At 47.6% G+C, this 23,447-nt stretch overlaps 1 protein-coding gene across 1 annotated transcript in view; it reads right to left on the bottom strand.

Annotated features, from left to right (window-relative positions):
• Nucleotides 1-416: 416 nt before the first annotated feature.
• The window catches only part of Tdrd9 (tudor domain containing 9), an 89,245-nt gene continuing 66,214 nt past the window's right edge, over nt 417-23,447 (bottom strand). Inside the window, exons 25-36 of the mRNA XM_042696899.1 lie at nt 20,723-20,834; nt 18,591-18,803; nt 18,281-18,370; nt 17,350-17,610; nt 15,674-15,829; nt 13,586-13,656; nt 11,176-11,285; nt 10,593-10,689; nt 9,062-9,200; nt 7,808-7,926; nt 2,055-2,127; nt 417-780 (exon numbers count right to left, since the gene is read on the bottom strand). Coding sequence (XP_042552833.1) covers nt 679-780; nt 2,055-2,127; nt 7,808-7,926; nt 9,062-9,200; nt 10,593-10,689; nt 11,176-11,285; nt 13,586-13,656; nt 15,674-15,829; nt 17,350-17,610; nt 18,281-18,370; nt 18,591-18,803; nt 20,723-20,834 — 1,543 coding nt within the window. The 3' untranslated portion in view covers nt 417-678. The remainder of the gene's footprint in view (nt 781-2,054; nt 2,128-7,807; nt 7,927-9,061; nt 9,201-10,592; nt 10,690-11,175; nt 11,286-13,585; nt 13,657-15,673; nt 15,830-17,349; nt 17,611-18,280; nt 18,371-18,590; nt 18,804-20,722; nt 20,835-23,447) is intronic.

Genomic DNA, 23,447 nt, shown 5'->3' with positions numbered 1-23,447 from the left:
TGCTGGGTGTCTGAAATCTACCACTTTGCTCCTTTCGAGAGCTGACTTCTTAAAAGAAGGCTTAATCCCTTCCCAGGTTTTATAAACTCAAATCTTTTTAAAACAAAACATACAGTACTGTCTGACCCAAACTACCAGAAACATCTAACAGTTTTACTGGTTTCATACATATGCAAGTTGCCAGGTCATCTTTTTGATTTCCAAAACATAAACAACAAGCTGTAACATAACAAAAAGTCCTACATGTACAAAAATTAAATTCTGCCCAAATTTTTCCTCATGAAAAGCAAAGATCAGAAAATGCCCCATGGTTTTAAGAAACCACACGTGTGCACACGCACACGTGCACACACACACGTGCACACGCGCCCCCCCCCTCCCGTGCCAAGCTCTGCCCCACCCCAGGTGCAGGCCTGTGGGTGACAGGAGAGACTTGCGCGCACACGCCGGAACCATGCGTGTGAGCCTGGCTACTTCTTCACTGTCACACTTAAAGCACAATGCAGCATTTGCCAAAACGAAGTCTTCTAGAAAAGACTGTACCGTCCAATCTTCCCATCCATCTCCACCCCAGGCAGAGGCAGTAGGATGGAGAAGATGGGCTTCGGCAGGCCTGGCTCAGGAAGCATTTAAAGAGCCCATGGCTTCCCGGCGTGGCTGGGTGCAAGCTGCCCACGTTTAGGGACTGAGCACCAGAAGCTTGTGAAGCTGGTAGAGAAAAGTATTCTTCCCTCGGCTGCCTTCCCGGTCAGCCTGCTCCATGACCAGCTTCGGATCAACCTAATGGGCAGACAGAAGGACCAGTCAGGCTCTGTGGTGGGGCCTGACTAGCATAAAATAAATACAATTATACACATATAGACGTATGACAAAAAAGAGCTCTGCTTTTCAACACTGTATGTCGGTTCTCATACTACGGATCTGATCATTCATTTTTAAACTATGTTTAATAAGGAAAGCCTTACTGAGAAATCTCCTGCACTGCCTAGTAAATAGGAACAGGAACTAGTAACTCATTTTTCCCATGATATTGGAGTTTGAACTCAGGCCTGGGACTTGCAGGTGCTCCACCACTTGAGCCACTCCACCAGCCCTCAGTGTTTTTTTTAAAACTTATTTCCAATTTATTTAAGATACAAAGTTCCCTAAAACATACCAATTGCAAATGAGTTCTGCTTTCAAAGCACTTCCCACTGTTAGAAGTCAGCTTCAGGAACGACCCTGCTCTGCACCGTGAAACCCGGTTCCGGGACGTCCGGAGGACACAGCGGAACCTAAACGCCTCAGAGGTGGGAACCCTTGCCCTAGCTGGCTTACGAAGACGCCTCTGGCTCTAGAATTAAAGCTTAAGACTCCTGCCTCCACTCCTTCTGCTGAAGCCACATCTGACTCCATTTTTTAGGCCTCACAGAGGAAATTGGGAAAGGACAAAGCCAGCTCTACCTTTTGTCAACACTGCTATGCTCAGATTCCTATACTGACACAGAGACCCTCAGTGTGATGGTATCAGGAGACATGGGGCCTCTGGAAGGTGATGAGTTCTGAGAGTAGGGACCCCTAGACCAGTCCCATCATGGGGTGAACATTCTCAGACACCAGAGATCTCACGGACACTCTGTCCCTGTCACATGACGGTGCAGCCAGAAGGCAGCTGTCTGCAACAGCTCCCAGAGCTGTCTCTGCTGGACTCTGATCTCAGCCTCCAGACCTGCTATTCCTCAGCCAGCTGTGTATGGATGCAGAGCGCTGACGAGCCATCTAAAGCCCACACGCAGCCCCGGTAGAGGAGGGGCAAAGCAGCTTTCAACAGTGCCAGGCGCGGCAGGGTTCCGGCCTGCCACTCACACTTGTCTTTTCTAAATGTACTTTTCCAGGCACCCACGGGGAGGCAGAGCAGAAGCAGCCACCCGCTCCACGGCCGCCAACTCTCCCCACTCGCCTGTGCTGCCCACTCTGCCTTGGCGCTGTGTTGTCACCGCCGAGGGGGCCTGGTTCTGAACCGAGGTCCACCCAGTGACCTTCTCCTCACCCACACCGAGCCGCCTCCCACTCACCTGATTCCACTCGTAGGGCTTTTCATGCCACTTGGGAACAATCTTCTCTCTAGGCTTCAACTGACAGAACAGGCTGCAATTAAGAAAAATAACTTATTTTTATTAAACATTATTAAAAAATAGTACTCTGATTTAAATCCTATACATTACCCTCAAAATCAGACAAATCCTCAACAGGTCAAATGTATGTAGTTTTGATCAGAGAATATTTAATTTACAGCACATTAAATAACCAACAAAAATGACTACAAAAATGCCTGGGAAGTGTTAGACATATTACACAATTGTAACAAGTGTCACCAGAAATTAAGAGACAGGCGTCACACACGAGCACGTGACCTGTTCAGAAAAGAAAAAAAAAGAGCAGTGCCAGAAGCTGACCGTGTGGGCCCAGATCAGCTCATCTCACACAGACCTCGGAGCAGCTACCACAGAGATGCTCAGGGAACAGGGCAAGCCATGAGCAAACACTTACACCATGGCAATAATGACTCAGAGAGCGCTTCAATAAAACTACATAAAAATGGAAATTCTAGCCGGGCGCTGGTGGCTCACGCCTGTCATCCTAGCTACTCAGGAGGCTGAGATCTGAGGATCGAGGTTCAAAGCCAGTCCAGGCAGGAAAGTCTGTGAGACTCTGATCTCCAAATAACCACCAGAAAACTGGAAGTGGTTCTGTGGCTCAAGCGGTAGAGCGCTTGCCTTGAGCTGAAGAGCTGAGACAGTGCCCAGGCCCAGAGTTTAAGCCCTACAACAGAAAGAAGGAAGGAAGGAAGGAAGGAAGGAAGGAAGGAAGGAAGGAAGGAAGGAAGGAAGGAAGGAAGGAAGGAGAAAGAGAGAGAGAGAAAGAAAGAAAGAAAGAAAGAAAGAAAGAAAGAAAGAAAGAAAGAAAGAAAGAAAGAAAGAGAGGAAGAGAGGAAGAGAGAGAAAGAACGAAAGAAAGGAAGAAGGAAGGAAGGAAGGAAGGAAGGAAGGAAGGAAGGAAGAGGGGAGGGAGGGAAGAAATTCTAGAATAAAAAGCATAATAACTGAAGCAGAAAATTCCCAGTTGTTCTAATTTTTAAAAGTCAGTAAACTTATCTTTTTTTCTCTTTTTTTTTTCTTTTTGTTTATGTGGTGCTGGGGAATCGAACCCAGGGCCTCATGCATGCAAGGCAAGCGCTCTACCACTGAGCCACCTTCCCAGTCCCAAGTCAGTAAACTTAAGGACAGACCTATAGTAATTATCCAATCTGATGAGCTGAGAGGGAAAGCAGAAAGGGCACTGAGCAGAGCCTCAGGGACAGAACCAACCACATGAACGCATCAGGATATACTCCACACTGCACAACCAGCAACACAGGTACACTACCAGATGCACTACAAAATGTCTCTTAGCAGAAGAAGACAGGAGGGATAAGGAGGACAAAGTTAAAGACCTTCGGAATACAATAGATTGCAAGTAAAAGGACAGAAAAAGATGGTTCATGCACAGAGAACCAAAGCAACTGAATTTATAGGAGACAAAACAGACCTGAAGGGCTCGGAAGGCAGCTCCGTGGGAGAGTGCTTGCCTTGTATGCAGTAGGCCCTGGGTTTGATTCCTCAGCACCACATAAGCAAAAAAAGCCAGAAGTGGTGTTGTGGCTCAAGTGATAGAGCGCTAGCCTTGAGCTGAAGAGCTGAGGGACAGCGTCCAGGCCCAGAGTTCAGGCCTCACAACTGACAAAAAAAAAAAAAGACCTGAAAATGAGAACTATTATTAGAAGCAGAATAATGATGAATGTAGGAAATCCCAGTGTCTACCAGAACCACCAACACAGACAGATGAATTTATAAGGTCACAAAAGAAGAGATCAGGGCTGGGAAGGTGGCTCAGTGGTAGAGTGCTTGCCTTGCATGCATGAGGCCCTGGGTTCAATTCCTCAGCACCACTTAAGCAAAAAGAAAAAAGCCGGAAGTGGCACTGTGGCTCAAGTGGTAGAGCACTAGCCTTGAGCTGAAGAGCTGAGGGACAGCGCCCAGGCCCAGAGTTCAGGCCCCACGACCGGACCCCCCCCAAAAAAAGAAAGAAGAGATCACTGTACAAAACTTTGCTAGAAATGAGCAATTCAAAACTAAAATTTAAAATTTTCATTCAAACAGCATCAAAGAAACTAAAACAGTTAAAAATAATTTAAGAAAAGAACAAGACCTGCATACTGAAATCTATAAAGCAGTGTTAAGAGCCAAGTGCTAGCTGCTCACACCTAGCTACTCAGGAGGCAGATGAGAATCACAATTCAAAGCCAGCCTGGGCAGGAAAGTCTTATGAGACTCTTATCTCCAATTAACCACCCAAAAGCCAGAACTGGAGCCGTAGCTCAAAGTGGTGGAGTGCTAGCCTTGAGCAAAAAGAGCTCAGGAACAGCACCCAGACCCTAAGTTCAAGTCCTATGGTGGTCAACAAACCAAAAACAGTGTTAAGAGAAATGTTTAAAAAATCCAAACAGATGTTCTCTTCTTCCCCAGTCTCACCTATAGCTGCAGCACAACCCAGGCAGAGGATCCTGCATGGGGGTGGGAAGAAGATCAGCAGTAACACAGCTGTGAAGGAGGGAAAACAGGACAGGAAGGCAAGGGCTGCCCATGACAGGCAGAAAGCACTGAAGTGACAACAGAGAAAAAGTATTTACCACCAAAACAAAAACCTTTGATCAGTCAGGCACTGGTGGCTCATGCCTCTAATCCTAGCTACTTATGAGATTGGGAGAATCACTGTTTGAGCCAACCCATCCACATTAGAGCCCATCCCAATCAACAGTTGGATACAGCAGTGCGTGTCTGACATCACAGCTACATGAGAGGCTGCCATGGGGAGAATCATAGTTCCAAGTCAGTCCTAGGCAGAAAAGTCTGTAAGATGCCATTCATCAGAAAAAGCTGGATGTGATGACACCCACTTATCATTCCTGCTACAGACAGAAGTAAAATATAGGAGAATGTCAGTCCAGGCACATACCCGAGCAGGAAGTGAGAATCGATCGTAAAAGTAGCCAGTGGAGGTAGGTCATTCTTCCTTGGAAGTGATCCATTTTCAGTCAACTGTCAGTGTATTCTTTTCCTAATAGACTTTCCTACTACTTTCACAATGAAAAAAATAACCAGTACAAAAAGGGGCTGGTGGTGTGGTTCAGAAGGCAGAGTACCTGCCTAGAAAGCACAGGCTTTCAGTTTAAATCTCAGTACTGCCAAAAAGAAGAAAACTGTCAGCAGAGCACCAGTGGCTCATATTTGTCATCCTAGCTACTCAGGAGGCTGAGATCTGAGGATTGCACTTTGAAGCCAGCCTGGACAGGAAAGTCTATGACACTCTTATCTCTAATTAATCACAGAAAAAGCCTCAAGTGGGGCTATGGCTCAAGTGATAGAACACTTGAGCACAAAAAGAGCTCAATGACAGCGCGTAGGCCCAGAGTTCAAGCCCCTGGACTGGCACATACATGCACACATATACATACACACACACACACACACACACACACACACACACACACATGCTCCCACATACACAAAAACCCTCTGTCATCTACAGAACATATTAAGGTGAAAGACAATGGGGCAATTTATAAGGCATTTCTATAATTCAATGAGAAGACAAAACATTTGTAAATGGGTGAAAGATCAAAGAAAGATAAATTATTGGCCAAAGATAGATAAATTATTGGCCAAACAAATTATTGCTACATAACGAGGTAATCTACAGTTAGATATTATCGCATACCAGTAGACTGGCTACAGTAAAAACAAAACGAAGCAGTCTGGCCATGCCGTGCAGGTGAGGATGTGGAGACGGGAGCTGGCGTGCAGCTCGTGGAAGGCATGGGGACTTTGCAAAGAGTTTGTCCATTTGGTCCTTTCTTTAAAAATTAACACAGACTGATACAACCCAACAATTCTACTCCTGAATTTCTTTTTTTTTTTTTTTTTGTCAGTCGTGGGGCTTGAACTCTGGGCCTGGGCGCTGTCCCTCAGCTCAAGGCGAGTGCTCTACCACTTGAGCTACAGTGCCACTTCCGGTTTTCTGGTGGTTTATTGGAGATAGGAATCTCACGGTCTCTCTTGCCCGGGCTGGCTTTGAACCGCAATCCTCAGATCTCAGCCTCCTGAGTAGCTAGGATTACAGGCGTGAGCCACCAGCGCCCGGCCCTACTCCTGAATTTCTACCCAAGGGAGGCATCTGCAAACATGCTCACAAAAACTGTGACAAGGCTATTATTCACAGAGCCAAATGCTAGAAACAACTCACAAACTTTATCAACTGGTAAAGGAATAACAAAATGGCATATGCCAATGATGAACATGTTACAACGTGGACAAACCTTACTTAATAAAAGTAGATTTTTAAAGAAAATATGATCGCATATATATCAAAATGCCAGAGAGGGCAGATGTATAGAGCCATAGCCCACGGCCATCCAAAGCTGAGGGTAAACAGCCTTACTGATGTGCGGCTTACAAGCCACAAAGTCTACCCATCGTAGGTATCAAATCTCTTAGTTTTAGTCATTTGTACAAGTTGTTCAAATGTCACAATTCTGTATCTAGCAAGCTAGTGGCAACTGTGGCCTATCCTCAGGAGACCATGGCTAAGCCTCCTGGTGTCAAAGCAGCCAAGGAAGACACACATAGTCAAACATGGGCTGGAATAAGACTTCCTTTACATAGAGAAGGGTGAAGCAAGATCCGCTCAGGGCAAGTGTTGGCCCCTGTGGTCAGTGAGCCCCTCTGGGGGCCAACAGGAAGCAGGCAGACTCAAAGGCTGTGACCAACACTGCCTCCAAATGGTGCTGATGAAAAATGACGCTGATGGTCTGCAGAGCTCCACACATTCACTAAAAGCATTTTGGTGCTCAACACTAACTAACCAGGACACAGTTCCTTGTGCTGAGGGGCAGGGCTGCCAGGCTGTGTCAGGCTGAAGGAGTGTCCAGTCCCTAGAAGCCTCATTCCCTGCCCTTCACGTGCTCTTCTATGTACGTTAAGTTTCAAGGCAGGAACATTATAGTAAAACATTCTTATTTGCAAAGAAAATGAGCAAAGAAAGTAGAGTTAGCCTTTCTCACGATTTCTAAGGCAGCTTTATATACTCAATACCTTTTGAAGACCCTGGTTGAACCAGTGAAGCCCGCCTGGGTTGGGGAAGAAGAACACCCTGGGGGTGCTCATGGCATCTTCCCTTCATGGCTCCAGCTTTCAGCTAGCACAGGAGCAGAGGGCAGAGGAACTGGCGCCCTACCTGAGATGCTGGCCCTCAGATGGCGCACCACCCCAGGAGTGGGACGCCTTTGTTTCTCTTCCTAACTGTGCCCATCTCCTCAGCCTCTTCTGGTCCTCCAAGCTGACTCTGGCTCACCATCTACACCAAGGGGCACTCCCTGCCCTCTGGCTGGGTTTGGCTAACGAGGAGTCCAGAGAGGGAAAACGTTTAGTGGGCTTTCAGCCCACTTCCTCCTCCTTGATCTATGGTACCCACTCACTGCGGACCTGTGCCCTGCCCTGGCATCCAAAATGACCCCTCCAGCATGCTTTCCTAGAGTCGCCCATCCAGGCCAATGCCGCCTGTGCGGCCTGCACTCTGGCTGACAGTGCGGGGTCAACACCCCAACAACGTCTGCGGCTGTCTTGGCTCTAGAGGCTCCTGCGAGGCAGCCGCTCCAACAAACTTCCTACACGCTTCCTCACATCCACAATCAACACCGCTCCGCAGGAGTCTGACTCATGACACCACTTACCCTAGAAGTTTCTGACGGGCATTATCCTGTAACTGCACAATTCTTTCTGGTCCGAGATACTCGGACCCATTTGGTCCATCACACACCAGTTTGTTGATGGCAGCCCTGAGAATGTTGATCTGCAAATAAACAGTGACATAAATATTCACACAGCTCCACACAGCTTGGGTTTTATTCCCCAGGAAGCAGCTTGTAGCACTCAGAGTGACTTTCTATGACTGACACCTGTTAGATGAATGTTTAACTATTAAAACAAAAGAAATAATATCAATAATCACTACCATATATATTAATCGTATAGGGGAATTTCACTGTGACGTGTCCACACATGTATACAAGGTATCCTGACCAACTTCACCCATCTGTTTGACCCCACCCCCTCCCAGTTCTTAAAACAATGAACACACTTCACTGTCCTGTTTTTATACATGCAAATAATAAACTTCTTGGTCCACAAGCATCTTCTCTTTGTTAACCACACCCCTCCTACTGTTACCTATCACCCCAACTCCCTCTGCTCAGGTCAGGAGCACTCCCTCTGCTCAGGTCAGGAGCACTCCCTCTGCTCAGGTCAGGAGCACGCCCTCTGCTCAGGTCAGGAGCACTCCCTCTGCTCAGGTCAGGAGCACTCCCTCTGCTCAGGTCCCTCTGCTCAGGTCAGAAGCACTCCCTCTGCTCAGGTCAGGAGCACGCCCTCTGCTCAGGTCAGGAGCACTCCCTCTGCTCAGGTCAGGAGCACTCCCTCTGCTCAGGTCCCTCTGCTCAGGTCAGAAGCACTCCCTCTGCTCAGGTCAGGAGCACTCCCTCTGCTCAGGTCCCTCTGCTCAGGTCAGAAGCACTCCCTCTGCTCAGGTCAGGAGCACTCCCTCTGCTCAGGTCAGGAGCACTCCCTCTGCTCAGGTCAGGAGCACTCCCTCTGCTCAGGTCAGGAGCACGCCCTCTGCTCAGGTCAGGAGCACTCCCTCTGCTCAGGTCAGGAGCACTCCCTCTGCTCAGGTCCCTCTGCTCAGGTCAGGAGCACTCCCTCTGCTCAGGTCAGGAGCACTCCCTCTGCTCAGGTCAGGAGCACTCCCTCTGCTCAGGTCAGGAGCACTCCTTCTCCCTGGCAGTGCAGAGGGCGCCAGGAAAAGCTGTCACCCTGAGGACAAGCGTGTATGCCACCAGATAAAGCATGACAGCAGACACAATGTCCTAAGGGTGAAAGCATGGTGAGTCAGAGGACTCGCTGGCTCTGTGAAGAGCTGTCACACTAACCTCGACGATGTCCTCCACGCTGAACTGCACGTCGAACGCCAGTTCCATGTCATGCTCAGGCAGCACAGGGGCCTCGGTGGTCGGACTCCATCCCAAACCACACAGGACACCAGTGTAGCATTTTCCGTCGCGATCAACCCTGAGGTATGCATTTTAAGGGACGTTCACTGTATTTCACCATTTTAGCACTCAAGAATTGACTGATAAAATCCTCTTCCATTATGCCTGACATAGCAACTCATTTCATTTGTGTATTTCCTCTGGTTTTTACACAGAAATAGATATTGTTACGATGAGAGCCAAGTACCCATATTAACCCAATATTAATATGAATTTCTCTTTCACTGACATAGATGAGTTAATGAACACAGAATTACAATTTCTTGGTTCTGTTTGTGAGTATCTCTGAATGGGCTAGCTTTTCACTAGGGAGATTTCTGGAGGACACCTCCACTTGAAGGCTCTGAGACCTCAGGCCACAGTAAGACCTTCCTCCTCTGTTCTTCTTATCTACTCTGTTCCGGCCGCCAAGGCTGCCTAGCACAGTGCTTCACACTGGGAGTACACTGAGGCTCCCAGGGCTCCAGTAACGCCTTATGAGACGGCTGTAACTGCACACCATTCTCAGTAGGATGTCACTTGAAAAGTCCCCATTCAGTCTTGGCACAAAAACTACAATCAGCTAGACAGTCCTCCTCCTATTATCCTGGTTCCCATGAGAAGAGCTGCTGATGAGAGAGGCAGAAAATGCACTGAGCGCCCCGACCTGCGCACCCCAGCTCCTCAACGCAGCATGCTGCAGAGTGCCGGCTTTCCCGCCCTGTGGGAGCACCTGCAGCCACCCATGATGCCAGCGAACCCGACTGCCTACGGCCAGCCCAGGGGCACAGTCGAGCTCAAAGCTCAAGTATGGCTTCTTCTATCAAGTATCACTTTTGCATCACCATAAAGCTAAAAAAGTAATAATAAAAGGAAGTCCAGAGCCATGTATTCATCAGTGGTAGCAAGAATGAATCATAGTGGAGCTGAGGGAAAGCCAAAAAACTGCCAGACAAGCTGGGTGGCAGTGGCCATGCCTGTCATCCTACCTACTCTTTGGGAGGCTGAGATCTGAAGATCGTGGGTTGAAGCCAGCCAGGGCAGGAGACTCTTATCTCCAACTAACCAGAAAAAAAGCCAGAAGTAGAGGTGCAACTCAAGTGGCAGTATGCTAGCTTTGAGCAAAAGAGCTCAGGGACAGAAATGAGGATGCTCTAGGGGAGGGACACAAAGGCGCAATGCCTTTGTGCCTCCCATCATATGAATTATTTACCAGAATGAACTCCAGGAAATGGAAACAAGAGGTTCTTTAACAACAACAACAGCTCAGGACAGTGCCAAGTTCAAGTCCCAGAAACACACACACACACACACACACACCTCCTTCTGCAAATGCTTCTCTTAAAAGAGGAAAGAAAATGCCTTCTGGCTCCATCTAGGTTTTCACTGTACAAAAGCTCAGGTAGGGTCAAAATGGAGGCCTATGCTCTACCTCAACTCCATCACTGGTGCAAACAGCATACTGAGGAGAGCTGGGAGGCCGGGGATGTGAGGCATCAGAGAAGTCTCTCTCAGGAGCATGGTGGACCCTGCGGCACAGGGAGATAGAAGCCAGTGTGGAAGCCCAGCCCTGTCACCGGCCGCCCACATCTGCTGGGTCTGTCTCATGGGCTCCCAGCCCACCAAAGAGAACTCGCCCCTCTGCCCTCAGCTCCCACCTCCGCCTCCAGACAGACACCTCAGGAGGCTGCTTTGGCAGTCGCCCCTCCGAGGAGTCACTCTTCTTCCCTTTCACCTCATTACACAACTGACTTTTCCCAGACCCCAAATCTTGGGTTTATTCTCTAGCCAAGCACAATGAATAACTGAGTGTTAAAGACTCAACTAATTCCCACATTCTTGTGTAACAGAAAGCAATAATGTGCCGCTTCTTAAACCTGCTTCAGCCAGTGCACTCAGGAAATAGCCTAAAAGTATAATATATGAGCAGAAACACATGCATTAATTATAAGATAGTTTTCCAGCAGTCTGTCAAGGAAAAGAGAGAGGACAGACAAATCAAAGCCTCTGCTCACCAGTGGCGTTGACTGAGAGTGAGGCGGCCACCAGCATTCTCTGGTGCAGGTCAGCAGGAGCATCACTGATGACAACTGAGTTGATGCTCTCCTTCTCGATCCAAACACACCTGGAAAGAAGTGGCAGGAGACAGGGTATCGGCCCCCTGATCAGGCAATGAATCATGCCAGCCTACAATGAGTGCCCTTAGGAGATGGTCCCAGTGGCAGTCACAGGCTAATCTACAGGCTGAGGCCCTCCTCACACTGGCTCTCACGTCTCCTCCCTTCCACCCTCCCCACTCCTCATGTGGCCGTCTCTCCTTGTCTTTACGCCACCAGCACATGAGGATGCCCCAACTTGCTCGTCTATCTGCTCTGCGTCCTGCAGAGGGCGTTCGGCAGTGAGCCTACTCTCCCCACGCCGCTTCTCAGCAGCAACAGATTTGCAGGCACTCTACAGGACGTTTCTTCTTTCTTGTCCCTCATCACTGACCAGCCTGAGCTCCAGCCTGTTTGTCCCACAGGTACCTCCTGTCCTGGCCTCAGTTACACCAAGGACCAGTCTGAGAAGGAACCTCTCACTCAGAAATCCAATGTAGTGGGCACCAGTGACTCATGCCTGTAATCCTAGTTTCTCAGGAGGCTGAGATCTGAGGATCACAGTTCAAAACCAGCCAGGGCAGGAAAGTCTGTCAGACTCTTTTTTTTTTTAATTTTTGCCAGTTACGGTGCCTGAACTCTGTGCCTGGCACTATCCCTCAGCTCTTCAGCTCAAGGCTAGTGCTCTAACACTTGAGCCACAGCACCACTTCCAACTTTTTCTGCTTATGTGGTGCTGAGGAATCAAACCCAGGGCCTCATGCATGCAAGGCAAGTACTCTACCAATGAGCCACCTTCCCAGCCCTAAGTCCATCAGATTCTTATCTCCAATTAAACACCAGAAAACTGAAAGTGGTGCTGTGGCTTAAGTGATAGAGGGCTAGCGTTGAGCTGAAAATCTCAGGACAGCAACCAGGCCCAGAGTTCAAACCCCATGACAAGAAAGAAAGAAAGAAAGAAAGAAAGAAAGAAAGAAAGAAAGAAAGAAAGAAAGAAAGAAAGAAAGAAAGAAAGAAAGGAAGGAAGGAAGGAAGGAAGGAAGGAAGGAAGGAAGGAAGGAAGGAAGGAAGGAAGGAAGGAAGGAGAGAAAGAAAGAGAGAAAGAGAGGATGGAAAGAAAGAGGGGCGGGGGGAGGATGGTAGGGATGGGAAGGGGAAACAAAGGAGGAGGCTACAATGCTTGATAGGAAATGTACTCATTATCTTGCCCATGTAATTGTAAACCCTCTGTACAGTATTTTCACAATAAAAAATAAATAATTTTTTTTAAAAAAGGAAAGAAAGGGAGAGAGAAAGAGACATAGAGAGAGCGACAGAAAGAGAAGGAAGGAAGGAAGGAAGGAAGGAAGGAAGGAAGGAAGGAAGGAAGGAAGGAAGGAAGGAGAGAGAAAGAAAGAAAGAAAACCAATATATTCTGCACACCAATTTCAGTGCTCATGCAGGAAAGAACCGTGGAAGGAGGGTCTGAGCATGTGCATTTTCAACAGCTCCTCCATGAATTCCTCACCACCATTCCTTGAGGGATGGAGAGGAACTTTGAGAAGCTAGGGGTTGCCTAAGTGATGGTTTCTTTTGCAGTACTGGGACCACAACTCAGGTCCTCATGCTTGTGGCAGGCAAGCCCCCGGCACTCCAGAGGGATCACAGTAAGGCTTCAGTTTGTGGATGAACACTAAAACATGGCTTATAAACATTGCCCTTGTGCCACAGGGTCAGCACCCTACCCCCCCGCCATCCAATTCAATCAAAACTTACTCCAGTGCTCAGATTTGGGCTATGCCAACTCACCCTGATCCCCAACACTGCGCTGGCAAACGCCTCCGCAGTCATCAGATCTCAAACTCCTCCTAACAGCTCTACTGTCTCCCAAGTGCCGTCAGGCCCAGACACTTGCATGGTGTTCTGGGACCCTGTCCAGACACTTGTCACCGCTAGTCTTCTTGTCCATAGAATCACACTGGATCCACAGTATTAGTGAAGGTGACAGGTGCTAACCAAACTTCAACTAGCATCAACTGCACCTCAGATAACCCCACTGGCCACCACGCAGGGCTGCTCAGAGCACGCTGGTTACCATCCCAGATCCAGGACACCCACAGGCCTGAGGAGTCAGTCAGGACTAGAATAGGAAAAATGAAATCTCCAAGAGAAGATACCCCAAAATATGTACTGTAAACTGTTTTTGTGGAAGAGAGATTTGGAGCTAGGTGGGAATTAAGATGAGTATGAAATTTCCCAGCAATTTGGATACAAATAAAGATTCGTATCTGATGAAGTCTCTAATAAAGGAGCAGAGAAAAAATTCGTGGGAAAATTAACTGAATCCTACCTGAACTTGGATATTCTGGTCAAACTCTGACACTTCAGTTCATATGGGTTAAAGGGCCCATGGAGCACAGCCTGCACACAAAGCACACACGTGAGTAATGAGCAGTACATCATGCACCATCACGTGTAAAAGTCTAAGTCAGCACACACTGGTTTTTGTGTCCGGTCGTGGGGCCTGAACTCTGGGCCTGGGCGCTGTCTCTCAGCTCTTCAGCTCAAGGCTAGCACTCTACCACTTGAGCCACAGCGCCACTTCCGGCTTTTTTCTTTTTGCTTATGTGGTGCTGAGGAATCGAACCCAGGGTCTCAGGCATGCAAGGCAAGCACTCTACCACTGAGCCATTTTCCCAGCCCAAGTCAGCACACACTGTGAAGACTGCATTTCCAAGTTTAGTAAGAGGGCTGGAGGCCTTGCTCAGAGGCTACTGAACACAAAGCCCTGAGTTTAAATCCAAGAACAAAGGAAGGGTAGGGTAGGACAGGACAGGACAAGAGAGGGAGGGAAGGAGAAAGGGAGGGAGGGAGGGAGGGAGAGAGGGAGGAAGGGAGGGAGAGAGGGAGGGAGGGAGGGAGGAAGGGAGGGAGGGAGGGAGGGAGGGAGGGAGGGAGGGAGGGAGGGAGGGAGGGAAGGGAGGGAGGGAGGGAGGGAGGGAGGGAGGGAAGGGAGGAGTGATTAAAAATAAAGAAAAAAGAAAAGAGAAAAACAAAGGTATTTTGGGTTGGGTACACAAGTCAGAGGTACAGCACTTGTCTAGTATGTATAAGGCCCTGAACTTGATCTTTAGCACAACACAAAAAGCCCTAGCTGAGTGCTAATGGCTCACTACTGTAATCCTAGTCACACAGGAGACTGATGATATATGAGGATTACAGTTTGAAGCCAGCTGAGGAAGGAAAGTCCATGAGATTCTTATTTCCAATTTCTTGAGGTTTTGTTGGTTCAAGACTGGGCTTCAAACTCAGTAGCTGATGCTTTTGCTCATTGTCTGATGCCCTATCACCTGAGCTATGTCTCCAACCCCTCTTTATCTTCAACTAAACACCAAAAAAGCAGAAATGGCACCGTGGTTCAAGTAGTAGAGTGCTAGCCTTGAGCAAAAATGCTCAGGGACAGGGTCCAGGCTCTGAGTTCAAGTCCAGGAGTGGCACACTGGCAAACACTGTGCCCATGCACACACACGTGTTCTTTTCCTGGAATGAAACTGACTAAAATTCTTCCTCTCTGCTCTACATGAAACATTGACAAATATGTTAATAAAAGTATGATTCTTTTCCGTAGATCAAACCCATTGAACAGACAAGCATTATGCCGCAAGGCGAACAGCTGGGGCAATAAAAGTGGGGTCTCTGAACAGAAGAACCTGCAGCCAGCCTTCTCCAGAGAGGCGGCAGGGCCAGCCCCAGTGCCCAACCCACAGCCCTTTCAGCAGCAGGAAACCTGGACTGGGGCTGGGAAGGTGGCTCAGTGGTAGAGTGCTTGCCTTGCATGCCAGAGGCTCTGGGTTCGATTCCTCAGCACCACGTAAGCAAAAACAGAAAAAAGCCGGAAGTGACGCTGTGACTCAAGTGGTAGAGCGCTAGCCTTGAGCTGAAGAGCTCAGGGACAGCGCCCAGGCCCAGAGTTCAGGCCCCACGACCGAACACCCCGCCCCCCCCCAAAAAAGAAAAGAAAACCTGGACTGGCAACTCTTCCTTAAAGCACATCTCTTCTTACAGCAGAAAAACCAGGACACTTGGCCACTTTGGAAAGAAGCAAGGTTTTTCTTTTAACATTCACTGAGCAAAATCGCCAGTGTTTTCCCTTCCCTTCCCTCCCTCCCTCCCTCCCTATCTTAAAACACAGACTTCACTGTAGAAAAAGCAAGAGTACTAAGAACCAGGAAAGAGCTAAGCATGGTGGCACAGAGTGAAACCCACACTCGAGAGGCTGAGGAGGAAAGCTGTGAGATCCAAGGCCTCAGGGATTCTTGGACCTCAAAAACCAAAAGAATCTAGAGCAGCAAAGCTCTCGTGTCTAGCTCCAGGCCAAGCTACACCCCAGCATGCTGGAAGGCCTGGAGGTCGTGTCCCGCAGCTCCACACACCACACCTTGCAGCTGGGAGCACCCAGTCTATTGGAAGAAAAGCTCTCCAGCAAAACCCGGATCAGATACTTCTCGTCGTCCTTCATCGGGGAGGGCAGAGACCCGTCGGCCACAGTCTCCACTGCCTTGGAGAACAGACCCTTGAGGACTTCGTGGCTTTGCTGAACAAAGCAAAAAAAATTTTTTTGTTAAAAGAGAAATTCTATTAAAAGCATCTTATTCCAACCTAATCTAAACATTTCATATCTGACCTGTAGATTGCTAAGGTAAAAACAAGGTCATTTTAAAATTCAAGTAAAGTAAATGGGTCAGGAAGGTGATTCAGTGGTAGAGTGCTTGCCTTGCTTGCATGCATGAGGCCCTGGGTTCGATTCCTTAGCATCACATAAGCAGAAAAGGCCAGAAGTGGCTCTGTGGCTCAAGTGGTAGAACGCTAGCCTTGCGCTGAAGAGCTGAGGGACAGCGCCTACCTAGGCCCAGCATTCAGGCCCCACGACCGACAAAAAAATAAAATAAAAATATAATTCAAGTAAAAGAAGGTAATACTTTATTATGTGTTAGCCATCAGAAAATACAAGTGTTTTACATATAAAATTCAGTTTTACACAGGGAATCTCATCACAGTTCTTATTTTTCAGCTGTTAGAAAATTTAGCCAGCTTTCTAGATATGGTCTTGCGAGACTGTCCTTCCCCGACTCCCTCTTCCTCCCTCCCGACTTCCTCTCTTCACCCACAGCAGCTACCACAGAAGCACAACCAAAGACCTTCAGCACTGAGCAGAAGCAGCCTCTTGGAAACTTTCAGGCCAAGAAAAGTAACTTTACAACTCATCTTGAAAGAAAGTTAATTTTTTATTTTAATTTTAGTCAGTCATGGGGCCTGAACTCTGGGCCTGGGCGCTGTCCCTCAGCTCTTCAGTTCAAAATGAGCGCTCTACCACTTGAGCCACAGCGCTACTTCTGGATTTTTCTGTTTATGTGGTGCTGAGGAATCAAACCCAGGGCTTCATGCATGCAAGGCAAGCACTCTACCACTGAGCCATCTTCCCAGCCCAAGATAATTTTTTTTTTTTTTTTGGTCGGTTGTGGGGCTTGAACTCTGGGCCTGGGCGCTGTCCCTCAGCTTTTCAGCTCAAGGCGAGCACTCTACCACTTGAGCTACAGCACCACTTCCAGTTTTCTGGTGGTTTATTGGAGTCTCGAGGGCTTTCCTGCCCGGGCTGGCTTTGAACTGCGATTCTCAGATCTCAGCCTCCTGAGTAGCTAGGATTACGGGCATGAGCCACCAGCACCCAGTTCCAAGATATATTTTAAAATGTGAAAAATATTTTATTAATAACCACCATTATCAAGATAATTCTTAGAATCCATTTTAAAGGAAGAAAATTATAGAACATATTCAACTCTAATTTTCATTTCAAGGGGAAAAAGCTTGAATGGGGAACAAAATGATATCCAACCAGCACAGCCTCAGGGAGATCCAGAAGCTATAAATAGACCCACAGACCTGATCCAGGCTTGGCCCACCATCTCCATCATCAGTATCAGCATCATTCATCGATCCATCCCTCTTAACCTCAGAGAGGAGGGAAAGTGCTCCCTGCTCCTTGGTTTTCTCTTCCCCACCTCTCCCCTGAGATTTGCAGACACATGAGTGCTCTCACGGGACGGAGGTACATACTTTCGACTCATAGGACTCCTCTGAAAGCTCAGCATGGCCCTCTCCAATGAGGATGTCTCTGATGTTGACGATGTCCTGGGTCCCCAAGTAGCGGTACACATCCACATGCAGCACATTGTGCACAACTGAGAAAACCTTCACTAGCAGGGCACAGCCACTCACAAGGGAAGCAAACCTCCCGCTGGCCCTGCCGCTCCAATGCTCACCACAAACAAGAGACTTCGCGGAGGGTCGCATTTTGCAAATCTTAAATTCCAAAGCCTATGTAAGAAAGAAAGGCATACTGCAATGACTTTAAAAGCAAGTAAGCTAGATGCCAGTGGCACACATCAGTTATTCTAGCTATTCAAGAGGCTGAGATCTGAGGATCATGGTTTGAGGTCAGCGCAGGAAAAAAAGTCTGCGACATTATCTCTGATTAACCACCAAAATGCTGAAAGTGGCACTGTGGCTCAAGTGGTAGAGCACTCATTTTGAGCTGAAGAGCTGAGGGACAGCACCCAGGCCCAGAGTTCAGGCCCCATGACTGACAATAAATAAATAAATAAATAAATGATAAATAGTAAGAATTTCACAGCTAAAGAAACTTGTTCTTACTTTTTTCTTTTTTGCCATTCCTGGGGCTTGAACTCAGGGCCTGGGCGCTGTTCCTGAGCTTCTTTTGCTCAAAACTAGCACTCTACCACTTGAGCCACAGCGCCACTTCCACCTTTTTCTGTGTATGTGGTACTGAGGAATGGAACCAGGGCCTCATGCATTAGCTAGGCGAGCACTCTGCCACTGAGTCACCTTCCCAGCTCTGATCTCATTTTTTTCCTCATCAGCAGCAGCAGCACTGGCCAGCCCCTTCCCTACACTGGGCCCTGGCTGGTATGATGGAATGGTGGGGGCCATGTGCACCCAACTCTCACTACAACAGACTCTACCTCACCTGAAATGGAAGCTCGAGAAGCTGACTCGGAATCTCCATTAGAAGACACAGCTCTACCCGAGTTCTATTGCCATAGTCTACAAAGAATACCTGGAAGATGGAAAAAAGTGAATCTTAGATCTATGGCTCAGACAGCCTCAACCTTATGCAACACAGTGCTGTCCACGGTCCTGCAGACTTCCCCAGTGGGTCAGGTCTCAAACCCATAGTGATGATGGAAATATCTCAGGCTTCCCTAGTGCGATCATTTTACATCCATTTCTACCTGTTATTTCCCTTTAGTTTGAACGGTTTGTTACAGAGAACCTACCTCAGCGTGGTCTCCAGACACATAAAGGATCTGGGCTCTAAAGTAGCTCTCCCTGTCACAGTCAGCAAAAGGCGCCAAGCAGACCAGGTCTGGGTGAGGGTGAACAGGCAGGGGCGCCAGTTCCAGCTGGTTTATCTCAGCAGTGAGCTTTTTAAGAAGTTCTGTGTTCCTTTCATCAATCCTGTACCCCCAAAAGTGGCCCACTTCTACCACCTACAAGGGAAAGGAATGGCAGGGATGAACACTACAAAGGGAGACTCCACGGCACTTCGCAAACTTAGTCCTGGGTATGTGTGCACTTGCTAAGAGTGCTTGTGAGAGAAGGAAAAAGAGGGCTCCGAGCAACTAAGTAAGGAAGTGTGTGTGACACATTCTGTTCCTGGAGGAACAGGACTCACTGGGCCACGTCCAGGCACTAAAGGCTCTGAGAGGTCTGAGTCTAGCCCAGACATAAAGCCAATGCCACAGGGCCTCAGGTCATCCCCAAGCTGGTTGGGCCAGGTGTTGTGCAAGTACACAGCCACAGACAACTGGTAGTATGTGGGTCCTGGCATATTTCGGCGAAGGTCATGCTGAGCAACTTGTCACTATTGCTCAGAACATGCAGGGCCACAGACACTAGTGTCTCCATCTGTCTAGAACCCAGATTTACACACGAATGTGGATTCGCCAGAAAGTATGTAAGAAGTGTTTTGATTTTGGTGGCTGGGATCAGACCCAGAGCATCACACATGTAAGGCAAGAGCTGTAGCCATACCCTTGAGCTGAATCTCAAAGACCCCATGTATTTTAATTAAAATTTTATTTTAAAGAAATAAAAACCAGGGACTGGGAAGGTGGCTCAGTGGTAAAGCGCTTGCCGTGCATGCCTGAGGCCCTGGGTTCAATTCCTCAGCACCACATAAGCAAAAACATAAAAGAGCCGGAAGTGGCGCTGTGACTCAAGTGGTAGAGCGCTAGCCTTGAGCTGAGGGACAGCACCCAGGCCCAGAGTTCAGGCCCCACAACCGGACCCAAAAAAAAAAAGAAATAAAAACCAGCGCTGGGAATGTGGCTTAGTGGGAAAGTACTTGCCTTGTATGCATGAAACCCTGGTTTCAATTCCTCATTACACAGAAAAAGCCGGAAGTGATGCTGTGGCTCAAATGGGAAGGGATGAGAAGGGGAAACAAAGGAAAAGGAAACAATGCTTGATAAGAAATGTACTCATTATCTTGCCCATGTAATTGTAGCCCCTCTCTGTACGGTATTTTCACAATAAAAAAAAAAAGAAAAGAAAAAAGAAATAAAAATCATACCAAATAATTGTAGTGCTAATATTAGTTTTAGTAATATAAATTTAATTATACAGGCACATATCACAATACCAATTTTTAACATGTATCTTGTCAATTATACCTATCTTTTTTTTTTTTTTGTCAGTCATGGGGCTTGAACTCTGGGCTTGGGTGCTGTCCCTCAGCTCTTTAGCTCAAGGCGAGCGCTCTACCACTTGAGTTATAATGCCACTTCCGGTTTTCTTGTGGTTTACTGGAGATAGGTGTCTCACGGTCTTTCCTGCCCGGGGCTGGCTTTGAACCTCGATCCTTAGATCTCAGCCTCCTGAGTAGCCAGGATTACAGGTGTAAGCCAACCCTTGCCCGGCTTATTTTATCATTTTAAATGTACTTAACATTTTAAAAATTAATTTTGGAATGTTTGTTATATTATTTCACTCTATTCTGAAGCACACTAATTCAAACTCACCCATGCATAAAACCTGGTTAGAGTGCACAGCTATGTGTGTAGGAACGTTTTACACACAAACACACACACACACAGTATCAGCAGAATCAGAGATGAAAAAGGGCCAGGTGCTGGTGGCTCACACCTGTAATCCTAGCTACTCAGGAGGCTGAGATCTGAGGATCAGGGTTTGAAGCCAGACAGGAAAGTCTGGGAGACTTTCATCTCCAATTAATCACAGAAAAAGCCAGAAGTAGCACTGTGGCTCAAGTGGTAGAGTGCTAGCCTTGAGCAAAAGGAAATCGAGGACAGTGCCCAGGCCCTAATTCCAAGCCACAGGATGGGAAAAAGAAAGAAAAAAAGAGAGAGATGAGAAAGGCTCTAATCTCACCCTCACGCATTCTTACCTCCGTGACATCAACAGTAAGGAAGACATCAGCAACTGTCTTGGACCTGTCTGATGTGTTGAATGAGACTTGCATAGGATCTACTGTCTGCTTCTGGAAGTCCACATTCACCCTATGTAACACACAAGTATTATTTTTAAAAAAAAAATTTCCAAAACAATGTTTATATTCGTGAAGTTCCATGACTTGTCCTAATACTTGTACAAGAAAAGAACATTTCATGAAACACCTAAGTTGGTGCTATAGTTTAGATTTGGAAAGCCTGCCTTGTGTTGAAGCCTTGGGGACAGTGAGGTACAATGCGACTTTAGGAGGCTGGGCCTAGAGAAGGAAGGTGTTACCTTGGTGGTCCTTGAAGGGGAAACAGGACTGGCCTGTTGATCCCTTTGCTGTTGGCAGCTACAAGGTCGGTGGTTTCTTCCACCACATGCTTCCACTATGATATGCTAACCTGCTACAGGCCCAAGTCAACAGAGCGAACCAACAATGCTCTGAAACCTCAGAAACCATGAGCCAAAACAAATCTTTTCTCTTGATAAACTGGTCACACCTCAAGCATTTGTAATGGAGATAAAAAGCTGATAAACACAACCAGAGATGATAAGTTTTATCTCATCTCAAAAGTGAATTTCTGGTGGCTTGCTGGAAAGAGTATGCACCCTAATAATTATCCTTCTGGAATAAGGAATACATCTCCAAGGCCAAAACTAGTATAAAATATCTACTTCCAAGGATAAAAATTCTAAATCCATGGGCTGGGGTAGAGTGCTTGCCTCGCATGCATAAGGCCCTAGGTTTGACTCCTCAGCACCACATAAACAGAAAAAACAGCTGGAAGGGGCGCACCCAGGCCCAGAGTTTAGGCCCCACAACCGACCAAAAAGAAAAATCTATATCCAAGACATGCAATGCCTCCTACCTTTGTAATTTCAGGAGTGGGTTTCTTTGTGGTGGTGGTAGTGGTCGCAGAGCTTGAACTCTGGGCCCTAAGCATTGTTACTCAGTTCTTCAGCTCAAGGTTAGTACTCTATTACTTGAGCCACAGCATCCCCTGAGTAGCTACGATTACAAGTGTGAGCCACCAGCGCCCAGCTCTCAGGAGTGGTTTTGACTTTAGAAAACTAAGTGTCTGCAGGGTGCTGGTGACTCACACCTGTAACCCTAGCTACTCAGAAGGCTGAGATATGAGACTCATGGTTCAAATCCAGCCCAGGCAGGAAAGTCTGTGAGACTACTATCTCCAATTAACCACCAGAAAACCAGAAGTGGAGCTGTGGCTAAAAGTGGTAGGTAACAGCATCCAGGCCCTGAGCTCAAGCCCCACAACAAACAAAAAACAACAACAAAAAAAGAGCTGGGAAGGTGGCTCAGTGGTAGAGTGCTTGCCTAGCATGCATGAAGCCCTGAGTTCGATTCCTCAGGAACATATACACAGAAAAGGCTGGAAGTGGTGCTATGGCTCAAGTGGTAGAGCGCTAGCCGTGAGCACAGAGAGGCTAAGGGACAGAGCCCAGGCCCTGAGTACACTAAGAGGCCAAACGTGCTTCAGTGCTCCTGGAGTACACACGTCATTGTCCAATAAGCTGAAGAAATATCGTTCATCCCATAGAGCAACAAGACATCAAGAAGTGCTAAAGCTCTGAGATGTGAAAGAAATGTGATGTACAAAATTTTCCTTTCCTAATACTTTTATTCTAAAATAAACAACAATAGCCAGGCGCCAGTGGCTCACACCTATAATCCTAGCTACTCAGAAGGCTGAGATCTGAGGATCACGGTTCAAAGCCAGCCCAGGCAGGAAAGTCCATGAGACTCTTATCTCCAATAAACCACTAGCAAACCAGAAGTGGCCGCTGTGGCTCAAGTGGTAGAGCGCTCGCCTTGAGCTGAAGAGCACAGGCACAGCGCCCAAGCCTAGAGTTCAAGCCCCACGACCAAAATAAATAAATAAATAAAATAAATATAAACAAACAAGAACTCTAGAAAAGAGCTTATCTGGGGCTGGGAAGGTGGCTCAGTGGTAGAGTGCTTGCCTTGCATGCATGAGGCCGTGGGTTCAATTCCTCAGCACCACATAAGCAGAAAAAGCCGGAAGTGGCACTGTGGCTCAAATGGTAGAGCGCTATTCTTGAGCTGAAGAGCTGAGGGACAGCGCCCAGGCCCAGAGTTCAGGCCCCACGACCGGACCAAAAAAAAAAAAGAGCTCATATGTTTGAGTCAAGTACAACATGTCTGACTCTGACAGAGCAGGATGACCTGTACTTTGAGACCCAAATCCACCACTCCCCAGCATTCAGAAACCAAAATGCCCCACACTAGACTTCACCATTTCCTTAGACTCCTGTCAAGTTCCTCCTGGAATTTCAAAGGCTATCGATAAGAAGTGCTAAGTTATACACTTCAACCTATGTAATGGTGAAGAGAGGCCTCAAAGGCAAGGAATCTGTTACAAATGCCAACAGGTATTTAAACCCAGTCCAAGAGAAGAAAACCCATGGCCTGCCAAGTGGCAAGCGCCCTCCTCTGAGCCAACGAGAGGTGCAGCAGTCCTCGCGCCCAAAATGGGAGGAAAGGACACAGTCAACAGCTGGGGCGGCCAAGAGCCAGGGCCTGACAGCACCGCTACTCCCCACCTCTGCTCAGCCGGAACAAATCCCACTATATTTAAAGAATTTCCTTTTTTTGGGGGTCTGGTTGTGGGGCCTGAACTCTGAGCCTGGGCGCT

The sequence above is a fragment of the Dipodomys spectabilis genome, unplaced genomic scaffold (assembly GCF_019054845.1).
Source record: "Dipodomys spectabilis isolate Male_0828 unplaced genomic scaffold, ASM1905484v1 ptg000212l, whole genome shotgun sequence".
Taxonomy (NCBI): domain Eukaryota; kingdom Metazoa; phylum Chordata; class Mammalia; order Rodentia; family Heteromyidae; genus Dipodomys; species Dipodomys spectabilis.
Note: the sequence above shows the minus strand (reverse complement) of the source record. Positions and strands in the feature narration are given on the sequence as shown.